The sequence below is a fragment of the Palaemon carinicauda genome, chromosome 22 (genome assembly GCF_036898095.1).
Source record: "Palaemon carinicauda isolate YSFRI2023 chromosome 22, ASM3689809v2, whole genome shotgun sequence".
Classification (NCBI taxonomy): domain Eukaryota; kingdom Metazoa; phylum Arthropoda; class Malacostraca; order Decapoda; family Palaemonidae; genus Palaemon; species Palaemon carinicauda.
Genome location: NC_090746.1, coordinates 110,066,451 through 110,082,689, shown reverse-complemented (window position 1 = coordinate 110,082,689; position 16,239 = coordinate 110,066,451). Strand labels below are relative to the sequence as shown.

The 16,239-nt window shown below is 40.3% G+C and overlaps 1 protein-coding gene across 2 annotated transcripts in view; it reads right to left on the bottom strand.

The window, feature by feature from the left end:
* Positions 1–14,944, bottom strand: part of LOC137616680 (golgin subfamily A member 5-like) — an 85,783-nt gene extending 70,839 nt beyond the window's left edge. For both annotated transcript variants that reach the window (XM_068346611.1, XM_068346612.1), the window contains exons 1-5: positions 14,818–14,944; positions 8,218–8,400; positions 1,039–1,297; positions 555–684; positions 270–387 (exon numbers count right to left, since the gene is read on the bottom strand). In XM_068346611.1, coding sequence (XP_068202712.1) covers positions 270–387; positions 555–684; positions 1,039–1,297; positions 8,218–8,384 — 674 coding nt within the window. In that variant the 5' untranslated portion in view covers positions 8,385–8,400; positions 14,818–14,944. The remainder of the gene's footprint in view (positions 1–269; positions 388–554; positions 685–1,038; positions 1,298–8,217; positions 8,401–14,817) is intronic.
* Between the last annotated feature and the right edge of the window lie 1,295 nt (positions 14,945–16,239).

Sequence of the window (16,239 nt, the reverse complement as noted above, 5' to 3'; positions counted from 1 at the left end):
GCTTAAAAATTCTTTCTCTCTGGCCTTAGTTGCATTGCTTTATACCTTTAAATTACATCTATTCTATTTGATTCCTTAACTTTACCTCACTTTGACTTTTACCACTCATTGAAAAACAAATCCTTAAAACCAGCTCTACGATAGTCTAGAAATGGGACTCACTATTGTTTCTAAACTCAGTCTGTACTACACAGTATTATACCTAATACATGTGATAAAGCAATTCTCACATACAAACCACAATGCAATAATTTTTTTGTGATAATCACCTGGTACTTCCATCAGTACTTGGTGGAGCAGATATGTTAACATCGGTTGGGGTATCCACTGTTACATATGCATCCGTGTTTGCTGATGCTCCGCTTCCAGAATCAGAGCCTCCACTCTCTGCGGAACAATAATGAACATATAAGCTTGAATTCAACTAAAATTCAGGACATAATCATTTTAGAATAAAATAATTAACTTGCAAATGCTTGAAAGAGAAAACTATATTACAATGTGCAATGATATTCAAATTTTCCACTAACTATAATGAGAAACAGAAAAATTACCAATGTCAACAGTTGCTGATCCTGGTGTTTCTCGCCCACTCAAACCCATAAACGACGAGACGGAAGACACTGACGACTGACGTGAATGTCCCAAGCTGCTAATACTGGAGGTGGTCATTGAAGATACCATCTGTAACAATATCCTATTACTTACAGCACAATAATTTGGATTACAGTGACATAGGCTACTTTACTTAAAATACAAACTAATTTTTTCATAGCACCTATAGGATATAAGTGATGATAACCATTGTTTCTAGGAACTGCACATAAGGAACACAAACAATTTTACACAAGGTTCTATTTTATAGTTTTAAGGTTCTCATGAAAAATAAAATATCTTGTACTGTATAAACACTTTATGGTTCGTATGAAAAATAAAATATCTTGCATAAACATACATAAAGTATGCACCCATAATTGTAAGTATAAGAAATAAGATCTACCTGTCCAAAAAAAATCAATAATTTATAAAGATACTTACAAACTCTGGCTGAGGAGTACTTGCTGGTGGTGGACCCTGGATTTCTTGATCAACAGGACTGTTAAGGAAGTCTATCAAGCTTTCCTCTTTCTTGCTTTTTTTCTTAGGAAGGCCTTTCTTCCCTGTTGCTTTAGGGGACGAAGATAAAGAAGTCCCTTGCCCTGTATAGTAACCTGAAGAGGGTTGAGCTGGAGAACCACCGAGACCGTAGGTACTTAAATTACTTGGCACGCTAGAGGAACTTTGCAGGTTTGATTTGCTGCAAAGAATCATTACCTTAGTATAAGTAGGGGGGCATTAGTTATCAATTCAAATGTACCATGGGGAAATAAGAACATAAATGGGTTGTATATGTTGACTAAATCCTTGTAAGATTTAATAAAAATATGGATATAAATGCTTTACATAAGGAAAGCTTAGAAAGAATGGTTATAAAACTTTTATCTCTCATTGTTTATCCTAAATGCAAAGACCATACAAAAATAAGGGATATAAAACAGTACACCTAGTTGACACTATTCTCCTAAATACTGTAGGTTCCTAAAGTCTAAAATGAAATCATTTGGATTTTTCCTAACGATACAAACCTGTAGCTGTTTAAAGGGATTATACTTTCAGTGAAGCTGGACGACTAGTCATAAGACTTCAAGCGAAGTGTAACTACCCTACCGATAGTTAGTTGGAAGGGGGTAGGAGGGATAGCAAGCTACCCTGCTCACACACACACCTGTGTTGTCACCTCACTTTTTATTGCATGCAGAACTTATTGGGGGACAGGTGTTGGTGAGCCAATTTGAATAAATAGCTACAAGTTTGTATCATTAAGAAAAATACAAATTACTTTAAAATTTGTCATTTGTCTTGACACTAAATACAAACCCTTTCCCTATCTATAGGGATTAACTCACCTTGTAGTAGGGTGGAAGTCCAAACCAACTGGCTGGTATTTGACCAGGGGTTTTCCGGTACGTGCTTCACACGTAACAGGGAGAAATCCTGACACCTAGCTAAAAATCTATGCAAAGCACGGTTAGCGGCCTGAGCAATATGTGTGATTGTGTGATACTAGCAGTGTGACTAGTCTACGTATAATTCTCAAAAACATAGGAATCTTTGAATCAACACTAGACATTACCCAATCCAACCTCCCCAAGGGGGTATGGGGATGTAACACGTACTGTACTGTATATCTCTATACAGTGAACCCTCGTTTATCGCGGTAGATAGGTTCCAGACCCAACCGCGATAGGTGAAAATCCGCGAAGTAGTGACACCATATTTACCTATTTATTTAACATGTATATTCAGACTTTTAAAACCTTCCCTTGTACGTAGTACTGTTAACAAACTACCCTTTAATGTACAGAACACTTAATGCATGTACTACAGTACCCTAAACTAAAACAGGCACAAATATTAAAGGCGACTTTATATCATGCGTTTCCTAAGCACGCCAAAAAGCACGATAAAAAATGGCAACCAATGTTTTGTTTACGTTTATCTCTGATCATAATGAAGAAACAAACGCATTTACACATCTGTGTATAGGTTAGTTTTTGCATCGATTATATTGATTATTCAGTACAGTATGTTGATTTTGTTATTACCAATGTTTTACTTAATTTTTCTTAGGACTTCCAAATGAAATGTTTTTATTTATGACGCCGCCTGAAACGACGGCTTCATAGAGTACGCTCAGTAAACAAACGAAGGCATTTAACGCGCATGATGAAAGTGATAAATAATGATATTACAGTAAAAGCTTTTATAAAATGTTATTACAAATATCATTTACCGTATCTATATAAAATCATACATACGTAGCAAAGCAGGAAACAATTTATGAGAGAGAGAGAGAGAGAGAGAGAGAGAGAGAGAGAGAGAGAGAGAGAGAGAGAGTTGTTTTACATACATAAATGTAAATTTTAAACAAAAAAAAAAGCCCCATTTCATATAAAATAGATTACAAATATTTTACTTAAGCATATTAGAGTAGTCTGTATAATACTGTAAAGTTCAGTACAGTATGTTGTTATTATAGTCGTGGCGATGAAATTCTCACGAAACAAAAACACGCCATTTGATTACAACAGCTGATTCATTCTCTCTCTCTCTCTCTCTCGTCGTGTTATACAATACTTACATTTAGATGAAGAAACTAAAATTAGTTTTCTTAGTGTCAATTAAATACGAAACGAAAAAATTATGCCGAGTCTACATCCATTTCAATCATAGCTAAAAATACGGCATCCGATTTCATCAGCAAACCACTATTTTTTGGGAAACATCATCTTATTCTAGAAAATTGCTACTCTTTAAATAGTTAATTGCACATTAAGAAAGTGTGTACTTTTGTTTTTAAATTTCGGGTGTGTTTTAAAAATCGAGTATTGTTGACTTCTTTTTGTTTTACTTTTGGCTGTGATTAGATCAGCTGACATCTAGCTGCCGCTGGAGAGTGTACGAATACACTAACAAAGTATCGTTTATACAATTTCTTAACTTATTCAAACCGTCTACAGTATACAGTTGATATTACAAAAGCACCAATGTGTTATAACCTATCAAATTTTTTTGTTTATTACATTTAAACCCCCCTCTCTCTCTCTCTCTCTCTCTCTCTCTCTCTCTCTACCTCTCTCTCTCTCTACCTCTCTCTCTCTCTACCTCTCTCTCTCTCTACCTCTCTCTCCCTCTCTCTACCTCTCTCTCCCTCTCTCTACCTCTCTCTCTCTCTCTCTCTCTCTCTCTCTCTCTCTCTACCTCTACCTCTACTCTCTCTCTCTCTCTCTCTCTCTCTCTCTCTCTCTCTCTCTCTCTCTCTCTCTCTCTCTATACCTCTCTCTCTCTCTCTCTCTCTCTCTCTCTCTCTCTCTCTCTCTCTCTCTCTCTCTCTCTCTCTCTCTACCTCTCCCTCTCTCTCTCCCTCTCTACCTCTCTCTCTCTGTGGGCTACTTTTCACTACCTTCCATTCCTTACCTCTCTCTATCTCTCTAACAAATGTTATCTTTGTTGCTCCTCAAAGTTTCATTTATATTGTAAATCAATCATGATTCAATTTTCCTTACTATCTACAATCTCGCACCATCGGTCACATCGCGGTATTTTCGAAATATCCGGAAAATCCGTGATATATGTATATACATGGGTTATGAAAAAAATCTGCAAAGTGGTGAATTCGCGATGGTCGAACCACGAAGTAGCGAGGGCTCACTGTACCAGGTTACACAAAAGAAATAGTTTCACCTGCAGATAGTGGGGGCCAGCTTTGCAGAGTAACGTAGGTGCTGTTCTCTCACGGGGAGGAGATGAAAGAAAGAAAGAGCCAGTCACTCATCCCAGACTTAATCATAGTTAAACTCTGCCCTCCACTATCTGCTACTTGTCCATCAAGGAGACTGAAGTGTTTAACATATTTATTGTGTAGCCACGACAGGATCAATGAAGAACGTCTCCAGGTACCTGTGGGTCACACCTTGCAGGAAATGGGCGGTGAAGATAATTTGACGCTTCCACAAGCCTGGTGACGAGGCCTGCAGCATAAGAGTAGTTTTCATAAACGCTGGGGACGTACTCTGCCGCTAACGTTATGAGCTCTAGGTCTCCTCTATGATAAAAAGGATTTTGATTCCATGACCTTGTAAATCCAAGCCAAGAACATTTTCTGAGTGATCGTTCTCTTCACCTTCCTGAGCTCATGAAGAGTGCTGACACTCAGAGGTTAGCTCCTGTAGTTTTCTTGACGTAGCACCTCAAGTTCCTCCCTGGCATAGTAGCCGTTGATCTGGATCGTTGGTCGCGCTACAGAGGACTCCAAATCCGAAGGGCTTGAACCTGGGATCTGAGCTGCCATGAACTAAATTAAGTATTACCTAGCTCACCACCGTGAATGAGGGATGTTGAAGGTGCTCTATGGGGTTTGCCGACTCTCTTGGCTGAAGTCAACATGAGCCGGAGACCCGACATCAAGGTCAGGTGAAGATTAGCTCCTTGGCATCCTGGGTCGTAGGGAGGCATCTTTCGGGGACCGAAGGACGCCCATCATGCTCCATGGAGGTGGTCTCCCCTCCAACTTAGGGCAGGTAGGTTCGAAACTTTGTATGTAGAGATGATGCCGACACAGAGGAAAGGTTACTTCTTTTCGGTCTGAAGGTGAGGCTCAAGGACGAGTGATGGACTTTCATCACCAAGATCAAGAGAAGCTTTTCCTCCCAAAGGTAAACGAGGAACTCCGCTATTGCTGGAATAGTGGCATCAAGGGGAGAGATACCCCTTCCACGATGCCTACTACAGAAGACAGTCCACTTGCCTAGTAGACCGAAGCCGAAGATCTATCCGGACATCCTCTTCGCAACATGTTACGGAAAGGACTCTCTGAGAGAGGAGGTGCTGGATAGTCTCCACATGTGAAAGATGTTCACATGTGGCTGTTAGAGTACTTTAGATCATATCATGAAGGGAGTTCTCTTGGGATATCCGTCTGGAGTTGCAGATGGGACAGCTGGACGTGACGTTTCTGCTGGGCAAGACAAGGCTGATGGGGGAGACGAGTCTTCTAGTAAGATGAGACTCCCGACGATGAGGCCTGCTCTAAAGAGCAAGGGCGGGGAATGGACGAATCCAATTCCCGCCAGAGGAATCACCCAAAGGAGAGACAAAACAGGTGAAGGAAGTCTTTCCCGTGGACGGGAAAAGGCGACCAACATCAGCGGCCGCAGTCAGCGATTCTCCCCGCATGCAGGAAGGTTGCTGAACAGCGGCTAGTGGAAGGACTCACCTCGGAAGGGAAAGTTCCAACACCTGGAGGTGAAACTCCTGGCAGCACACACTGTTTCCCATCAACAAGCTCTAGTGCAAGTTGAAGGTCGAGTGTTGCCAGAGAAATGTAGCTGAGACTTGTTTCTGGGTTCCCCTTGAAGGGGTTACCTATTGTCCGTTAGGAAGGCTGCCCTCATCTCTATGATGGTACCATTCGGACACTGACCAGAGCCCGGAGGCTGTGTGGTACAGCAAGAGGTCCCCCCCTTTTCTTTGAAGCAGCTGAGTGCTACTGAAGAGATGAATTTGAAGGAGTCCAATGCGGGCTTGACGAACCAAAGTGAAACGGTGACCAACGAGACATAACCACTGCTGGCTGAAAGTGCGACTCGTAGACGGAAGAGACTACCGCCATCTTCCGCATTGGACCCTGTCGTTTTGAGGAAAACTTCTGCAGGCTGATGACGATGAACGAAGTCTAAGAAAATTCGTCTCTGATAAGGATGAAGGGATATCTCTCAAGATATACTTCAATCCTCAGACCCCGGTAAACTTGAGGAAGGTAAGCCACCGAGTCTGTTGGGATCAGCCAGTTGTCTCAAAGTCTTCAGAGAACGAAGCCGATCCTGTAGGCCCAGGTTGAACCACTAGAGTGAAAACCTGAGGTGCTGTTGAAAGCGAAGCACCGCACCTTGAAGTGGTATGCCTGTATGGACTAGATACTTCCTTGATGACGGATGTCCTGGAAACCAGGAGAATAAGTACTAGTGGTAGAACGTGCACAGGGAGTCCTGTGGACTAACTACTAGTTCGACTGTGTGCCTCCTAACTGAACAGAGTTTGATAAACTAACTTGTTCCAGGAAGAGGGGAAAAAACTGGACACTTCTATAGGAAAGAACTAACTGTAGAAGCTCGGAGATACCTTGATGAAATACATTGTTCTGCAAAAAAGACGTAACGCAGAGTCCGGGAGTCCAACCGGATGTTTGGATCACGCCTTCACACCTCAACAGGTGAATGGAAGAGAAGATGTGCAAGCTCATGTAGCTAAGCAGCGGATTTTCTCTTGGTCGAAAAGAGATGAGTACTCCGAACTCGTAGGAGGAGTTTACCTACTACGGGGCAAATCTAACTCGTGGACAAGAAAAGCAGTTACCTATAGAGAAGAACATTGGCCGATGGGCGAACTCAGGGTGCAGGAGAGTGTCATTGTCAGAGGGTTGACAAACAAGAAAGAGGTCAAGCTCAGGGTTGGTCGTATAGGCCTCTCAGGAGGAAGATCCCGTGGATGGAGGGCTAAGTCCCTTTAACAAGTTCCAAAGGAGGGTAGGCCGATGGAAACAGAGAGCAAGAGGAGAGGGATCATTGCATCTAAGTTGCTATAGTCGTAGCGTAAGCAAGAGCTGAATTCAATCCCCCTAGAACAGAGGGAATGAAAAAGTGGGGAATAACCCCACAGGATTATATCTCCCGAGGCAGGTATTCAACAAGTTCTCAAACTTGTGGAGAGAAGAGAAGCAAATACAGTAACTCCAAAGGATTATGTTTGCAAGATTCATTCAGAATCACAAGAGAAAGACGACCGAAGCGAGAATTCAGAAGACTTCTGTTACGGAAACCATTGTGTAGAGCCAAGTTCTAACTGCCTAGAGGCGGCGTATAGGCTGCCAATGAAGAACGAGGTAAAGCAGTGGCATCAGCAAAGAGGAGGAAGACCGAAGTCAAGCTATGGGTTGGCCACAAGCGGCGTTCCCTTCAAGAACTCGCAGGGAGCAAGCGACATCAACATCCAAACAGAAGAGTATTCACACGAGGACAACTTCCCTACAGCAGAGGCCGGGTCACTGCACTCAGAGAAGTGCGGAAGGCCACCAGCCTATGGGTTGCCTGGCGTCAAAGAGGAAGAGACTGTAAGAAAAAGTTTCTCCGCTCTTGAAAAACGCCACACTACACTGACACGCAAACAGCAACACTCACACTGTAATACAGTAATAAAAGAACGTTTATATACACTATATATAAAAACAGTACATGAATGTTTAAATATATATAAAAAACATAGGTAAGTAATAAAACCTTGAGAAAAGTCAAAGGCCAGTAAAAACAAGTTGGGCAGAGAAAGAGACGAACGTCTATTCTCACCGAGCCAAAAGTAAAAAGTGACGTAACAACACAGGTGTGTGTATGAGCAGAGTAGCCATCCACCACTCCTACCCCCCGCTAACTACCAGTAGGAGAGTTACACCTCGCTAAAAGTCTTATGGCTAGTCTTCAAGCTACGCCGAACGTATAATCCCTATAAATAGCAAAAGGGTTGGTATTCAGTGTCGGAACACAAAAAAAATTATGGTAATTTTAACAGTAACAAAACAATTCTGTTTTTCAGATCTGATCTTTACAAGGAAAAGAGAATACATACCTCTCATAATTTCCAGCCTGGGACACTGTATTTGCTGCATTGTATTTATACGGTGACTTATTTGTGACAGAATTCCTTCTCTCTTTACTTAAAACTGTTGCCGCCTCAGTGTCAAGTTTATTGAGAAGATGCTCAGCTTTTCCAGCTAAGTCCGTTATCCAAGACATTCTGTAATTTCTGTGCCTGATGGAAATTATTTAAAGGTTGAGTGACTACTTCTAAGTACAGTAATATACAACAAGGAAAAAATATAAATATCACAAATATTTTAAGTAATTTGTATTTTTCCTAACTGTACAAACCTGAGTCCTTTAGTTAGGAGAATAGATAACAGTGAAGCTCGAACACGGCAGTTAAAACTTATAACAAGGTGTAAATAACTGACAACTGGATTACCTATTGGTGGCTGGGAGGCTACAGCCTCACCTTTCAGCCTAAAGACCTGGTTCAAGGCTAAGTGATAGCTTTCCACCGCTGACACCGAGCAGGTTTTTCCTCTCGGAGATACGGTAAAAATTTGGCTATTAGAGTTACAGTATAGTGACTCTGAGGGGAGAAACACCCCTTCCAACACACCAACCACAAAAAATGGCCCATTTTGCTTGATAAACTGAGGAGGATGACCTCCTAAGGTATCAAAACATCTGTTTCATAACTTTTTGCATAAATTCTTATAAAGATCCTGGTGTGTGGTTGCTGCAGAAGGTAGGGATGGGGAGGCATCTTACTCGGAACCTCCGTCAGCAGCAGAAGAGGTCCGGGTAACATTCTACTTGCAGCCATAGCAGAGCTATTATCATGTTGAGGTTGTGAGTCAATCTGACTCTGTTGAGAACCTTCCTTATTAGGCAGAATGGGGGAAAAGATATAGACATCCAGATTGTCTCAAAGATGTTGGAAGGCATCCTAGAATGCCACTTCCAGATGTGGGACCAGAAAGCAGTACAGAATATCAGAGGTTTCCGGTTGAGAGACATCGCAAAAAGGTTTATCTCCGACGGACCAGAAGTCAATACATACAGTACTGTATTGTGTTTGCTATCCGAGGATTTAAAGACCACTCAGACCCAACTATCAGAGTCCTCCGGCTCAGTTTGTCTACCAGGATGTTCTTCTTGCCAGGAATGAAGCATGCTGACAAGACAATGACATTGTTCACTGTAGATTGCAGGGTTTGCATGGCTAGAAGGCAGAGCTGCCATAAAATAGTACATTCTTCTTTGTTTACTGTAGATATGCTACTACGGTTGTGTTGTCGCTCATCAATACAACCAAGTGGTATGACAGGAGTGGTTGAAAATGTTGGAGAGCAAGAAAGGTTTATTTTAGTTCCAAGTTGATGTGGCACTGCCAATCTAAATCGGACCACCATCATGACACCACATGTTGGAGGTGTGCTCTCCACCCCTTCTCTGATGCGTCCATAAACAGCTTAAATTCCAGAGGGGGGAGGGTAAGTCTGTGCCTTCGAGGAGGTCGGTGTCGGAAAACTATCACTCCAGGTTTTGTCTCTACTCCTCAATTGCAAACATAATTTTGGGAGGATCCTTGCTCTGCAACCAATGGGTTTTCATTTGCCATTGAAAAGAACGCAGGCTGAGGGGGTTGTTCGGAACTAGGGGTTCAAGGGAAGCTAAGTGTCCTAGCAATCTTTGCCACTACAGCCTGAAAAGAGCTTCGCTCCAGAAATGGAACCTCAACTTCTTGAAATCTTTCTAAGCAATCCTGCAACGGGAACACTTTCCCTTTGACTGTGCTTATCGTCATTTCTAAGTACAGTATGCCAAGTTTTATCTTGGATTGAGATTCGACTTCTCCAAATTTATCCCAATCCCGAGATCTTGACAAAACGAGAGAAGCCTGGACCGGTGTGGAGGAGAAGAGTCCACTGAGTCCATCAATATCAACTAGTTGCCCAGATACAGTAATAGATGTATCCTGTTGGAGTTGGCCCAGACTCTTGATAACCCAAAAGAGAGCCACCTAAACTGGTATAACCTCTACCATGAACCAGCGGTACTATACTTCCTGGAGGGAGGAACAACTGGGATCTGGAAATATGCATCCTTGAGGTTTATTGTACAGTAACCATAAAGTCCAGCGGTCTGATTGCTTACCTGACCCTGGCTGCAGTCTATTTCAAATGAAGTTTGGTGTACAAACTTGTTCGACAGCAAGACGCTTTATCACCGGTCTCCAGCCTCCAGACACGTTCTCAACCTCAAAAGTCAACTTCTCGATGGGCTATGGCTGTTTTGCCAACATCCTTTGGTCAGGGGTCAGCACCCATCTTTGGACTGTGCTAACGAAGAGCATGATCAGCTACCATCCTTCCGAAGCCTATTCGGTAGTAAAAGCAGAAGGCAAGGAGCAACAGGGTACGGGGTCCCAGGTCAATCGGCAAAGGGTGACACGCTAAAGGCTTGGAGGGCGCTAGCAAATGCAACTACTAGATCGGTGGCCTGCTTACTAGAGCCCTTGGAAAGTAATTGCATTCCTCCTAGTTATACAGTATGAACGGAGTACCTTCTCAGATTTGCATTTGTGTAGAAATCATTTACTATCTAACCTGCTTCTTTACCTTGTGTAGTGTTTTTCAAAAATAAATAAGAGTTAGAAAAATTACTCCAATGGATGAGCAATCTAGCAGCCAAGAGAGAAGGTGTGCGACCGAATAAAAAAAATGCAGTTGAAAGGAGTGCCACCGATTGCAAACAGGTGAGAGGGTGCACAATCAGTCGCAAGCAACTACCTGAGCAATTGAGATGCGATGATGAACCAAAGAGAGAACATTCCGAAGATGTTGCGTCGCAAACCTGTGTGGTAACTTTCCAAAGCGTCTTGCATGAGGGCGTAGTTCAAAAGTTTGCCTGCTATAAAGAGCAAGAGTGAAATAGTACCAAGATGATTGCAGCCGTGGACTGTTGAGGAGAAAACACAAGATTGTTTAAACCCTTATGGTTTTCTTCATCCTCAGTGGAAGCTTAGGCACCCCTATTTCTTTCACTATCCATAAAGAGTATTACAAATGTAAAGTAGCTGCAATTTATACTTTCCCAAAAACAACTCGAATCTGGATCAAGTCATGTCTGAAAAACTTGGGAATCCTTTACAGGAATACCCAAGAATTCCAAGGTGTAAATCTTAGGAGGCAAGAGAGAGAATTTGTATACTGTCTTCTTTGTCTGCATCTTTTCCCACTTTTATGTAGGGTCGATGTTAGAATTTGTATACTGTACATTCATTTATTGATTTTTCCTATAATTCATTAAAGACCCTCCCTAATGGATGCTCTTCAATTTCAAAGTGAGTGAGTAATGTCGACCCAAATTCTATCGGACAAAATTGTCAGCTAAAGAAAACCATGCTGGTTAATCTTGACCCAAAATCAGGACAAATATGCGAACACCGGAGACTGTGTGCATAAATGCATATGTTTATCTCTCATTGCGGTGGAATAAACCACCAATTCTAGACCCCTAACAGGCTGAGCAAATGCCAGGGATCTAATAAGGTTGGTCATCCAATCTAAAGGGCATTCAGGCGAGTGTGCGTGGCCATGCCAACACGTCTGAGGAGATGTGGAAACGCTCCGAAGAGCTAGCATACTCAGGTGAGAGTCCTGCATTCACCTAGACCAAACGCTGTTGAGCCCAGGCTCACATGAGAGACAGCTTGCATTAAGCATATCTCTCAGGAGGTGAGAGTCCTATGTTCACCTTGAGAGCACAATGAGCCCATTGAGAGACAGCTTTCCTTCAGCATAACGCTCAGGTGAAAGCTCTGCGTTCACCTTGTACGCACACTGAGAGAGCTTAGCCTTAAGTACATCCCTAAAGTTGCTGAAAGCGCCTTGATCGCACACCAAGTCTGGCGATTGGTAAGCAAAGCAATCGACTGCTACTTAGTGAGGTTGAAAACATTGAATCAACAGTACTCGCTAAGGCGCCTGTTGGTCGCGTATGTAAACAAACAAGGAAACATACTTCCTTCAACTTCAGGGAAGTCTAACTCCAAGACAGAAAGGTGAGTGTTCACCTTTAGCCAATCTAAAGAGTTAATGGATATGATAGCCTTAATCAAATCTCCTACTCAAGGAAAATATCCATAAGAAGCCAGTTATGCTGGGAAAAATGTCCAAGGTTATCATTTAACATGAAAATTTTCAAAAGTCTCCTAACAATAGAGACACATGCGTCTCCACAAACGGATGGTTTGTCAGTGAGCAAGTGGGGGCTGCTTCCCCGCTGCCTACTGGTAAACACTAGTTGATTGTTGACACCTCGTTAAAAGTTTGAACAGCCGTCTTCCAGCCTCGGTGACATTATACAGTATTCCTATGTAAAGAATGAAAGTTTGTATTTATTTTTGCACACATTCACATTGGCGGAAGTCCATAACTTCACCGTTTGTGGTGAAAGGTTATGGTAATGGATTTTAGTCATGTTTCTAATAAGGTAAATTGATTTTAGAACGTTACAGAGTATAAAAGCATTTCTCAATAGTAATAGTGTCTATATATGGACAATTTGCTGTAGGTTTCAGCTTAATAGGTATCAACTATAATAAAAGCAAAGGTAACCACTGATGCCAAAACTTGGTGCAACAATGCCAGCTACTGTATTTAAAAAATGAGAATGAATTAAGACAGCAAATCTAAGACTCTTCATTACACGAGTTGGTCACTTCTGACAAATCAGAAAACAATGTCAAAAGTTTATCACTTCAATTAAACTACTACCTAGCCAAGTCTCAACCCTATGTTTTCTTATCAACCAGCCGGCTTCACTCCTGGCATGGTAACACTAAATCAGATTTCTTAAATCGTAAAACTAGCTTCACATTATCGTAATTCAGACCAAAATAAACAACAATTTCCCCATAAATAAAATTGATTTGACAAGTAATAATTAAGTTTACAATTGTTAAAACAAACTAAACTCGCCCCTTTACTTTCACATAAACAACAATAGCTATACTGTATACTAAATGGGTGTTTGAAACAATCAATGACCAAAGAAAATTAAATTACACTAAATATCGAAATAAGATTGAATTCCCGTGGAAAACATATTCTTCCGATGGTAGTCATGGATAAACTGAGGCTGGATTGGGAAAAAGTGACTTGTAAAACAACATCTGGGAATTTAGGTACAATTATAGTTACGGACAGGACATTGCAAATAGAAAATATGTTTCCTGTAGTGAATAGCAGGATTTAACAGAATTTCACCTTCATTTCAATAGCAAACAAACAGAATACCAGTTTGACCACACTCATTAAATCTGGTTTTATCATAATTTAAATGAAGTCAAATTCACTGTTTTTCTGTAGGAAACACCAGTTTCTTAGTAGGAAAGCTTGTCCCATCCGTAACTATAATAAAACCAGAATTTATGCATAAGTATCTGAAAGCTCTTGATTGGTTAACATAGCCAACTAATGATTACATCATACACAGAATACAGATGCAAAAAGCAAATGCAAGCACTGTACGCACAGTAACCCACAAGCATTCTCTCAAAAGAAAACTATGGACTTAGAAAACAAAATTGTACTGACATTTCAGACGATCATATCGATACGCAAGTTATTAAGCCCAAGACCCCATTAGCCATACAGAGAAATTTGCCAAAATAATCAGCCGTCCTTCATTTTATTGGTGAATTCCATATTCGATAAAAATTAAAGACCGTCCTTCATTTTAATGGTGAATTTCATATTCGATAAAAATTAATGTATCATACATCAACCAAGATTTGTAGATTGGGGATAGAAAAAGGTTAGGGGTGTATGTATGATAGCGGCCACCTGCATGTATGATGACGGCAAACATAGAATACGGCAGTCGGGGTGTATGTATGATAGCGGCCACCTGTATGTATCATTATGACTAACTTACAAAATAGCAATGTAAGGGGGGTTTCAGGGTGGGGTTTCAGGGGGGCGTTAGGTAAGTAGGTAAGGACACGGCTTGTAGGTTAGGTTAGGGGGGAAGTTTAAGTTAGTTGATGTCCATTTTTAATCAATGCGTGAGGAACTGGTCGCTGATATATAAAGGCTTCCGGCAGTCTAAGGGGGGTCACAAGGGGGAGTTAGCCGCCCCCCTGCTAGGTAGGTAGGTAAGGACACGTCTTGTAGGTTAAGTGGGGGAAGTTTAGGTTAGTTAATGTCCATTTTGTAATCAACGCATGAGGAACTGGCCGCTGATATACAAAGGCTCTAAAAGGTTAGTTTAATCGAAGTAACTAAATCAGAAGACCTAACCTAACACAGCCCCACGTAACATTACCTACGTTGGCGTGTCATTGCCAGGCCAGCAGCAACAATTTTTACAACGCACAAAGTAATGAACAAAAAAACTGTTTCCCTGTGAGTGTTATGATGAGAAATTATCTTGTCATATATTGCCAGCTATTTTTCCTTTACAAAGATGCTAGTTACGGTAGGCTACCCTAAACAACTCGCCCACAGTACTTCAATATGTTATGTCGTATATGATAAACCATTTTCGTTTACAATACGTCACTCCGTTGATTATATTCTAATATTACACAATTAATAAAAGTAGAAATTAAAAGTGTCTTGCAAAAACTCACTCTGTACCAGTTTGACACTTCCTTCCAGAGACATCAGATACTTCCTCGTAATACTACTGAACTTGTCTTCAATGTTTTGGCGAGTTTGACAGAGATCAGGTGAGGTTTCATGAGGAGACTCTTCTTATGTGAAGTAGTTTGGAAAGCTGCGCGTCCCTGTCACTCTTATTATTATTATTATTATTATTATTATTATTATTATTATTATTATTATTATTATTATTATTATTAGCTAAGCTACAACCCTAGTTGGAAAACCAGGATACTATGAGCCCAAGGGCTCCCTCCAACAAGGAAAAATAGCTCAGCGAGGAAAGGAAACAAGGAAATATACAAGAGAATAAACAACCAAACAATAATTCAAATCTAATCAGTTCTTATCTTTTCTGTCCGATTACAATATTATTGTTTAGGTCATTGTGTAAAAATAGGGGGGATGTCTTTCATGTGCAATATATATATATATATATATATATATATATATATATATATATATATATATATATATATATATATATGTGTGTGTGTGTGTGTGTGTGTGTGTGTGTGTGTTTATATATATATATATATATATATATATATATATATATATATATATATATATATATATATATATATATATATTGTTTTTATCGTTAAAAACTTTGTGTAATAAAGATAAATGTAATTATAGTTATAAATATATGTACAGCATGTATGTATATATGTATGTATGTATGTATTTTCAGAATTGGTAATTGCCGTTAAATGAAAAGTGCCCTGTATATGAATTGTGTAGCTTAAATTCACTGTATAACTATATTATACAAATATTGACACCTGGAGATGTAATAATAGTCAAGGAATACCAAACCATGTACTATAGAGCCTAAACCTATTCATGGAACCAAAACTAATTACTGTACATACGACAGCACACTTATATTATTACCGCAATAACTACTATTATTACACAAATAAGAGGTGCCGTTAGGCCTCCAATTACAATAAACTTAGTTTCTGAAAGAGGCCACAGGATTAACAACCTTAGTTCCTGGAAGATCAATGACTGGAATGTTACTTATGTAGAAGTTTGAGTGATGGTAGGGCAAGCTTTAGGATTCCGTAAACAGCAGTTATGTACACATCATGTACGTGTACATACATAAATACACACACAAACATATATATATATATATATATATATATATATATATATATATATATATATATATATATATATATATATATATATATGTGTGTGTGTGTGTGTGTGTGTGTGTGTGTGTGTGTTTTATTTTAATTTTTCATTACTTCTTATATCGTTTATTCATTTCCTTATTTCCTTTCCTCACTAGGCTATTTTTCCCAGTTGGAATCCTTGGGCTTATAGCATCTTGCTTTTCCAACTAGGATTGTAGCTTGGCTTGTAATAATAATAAT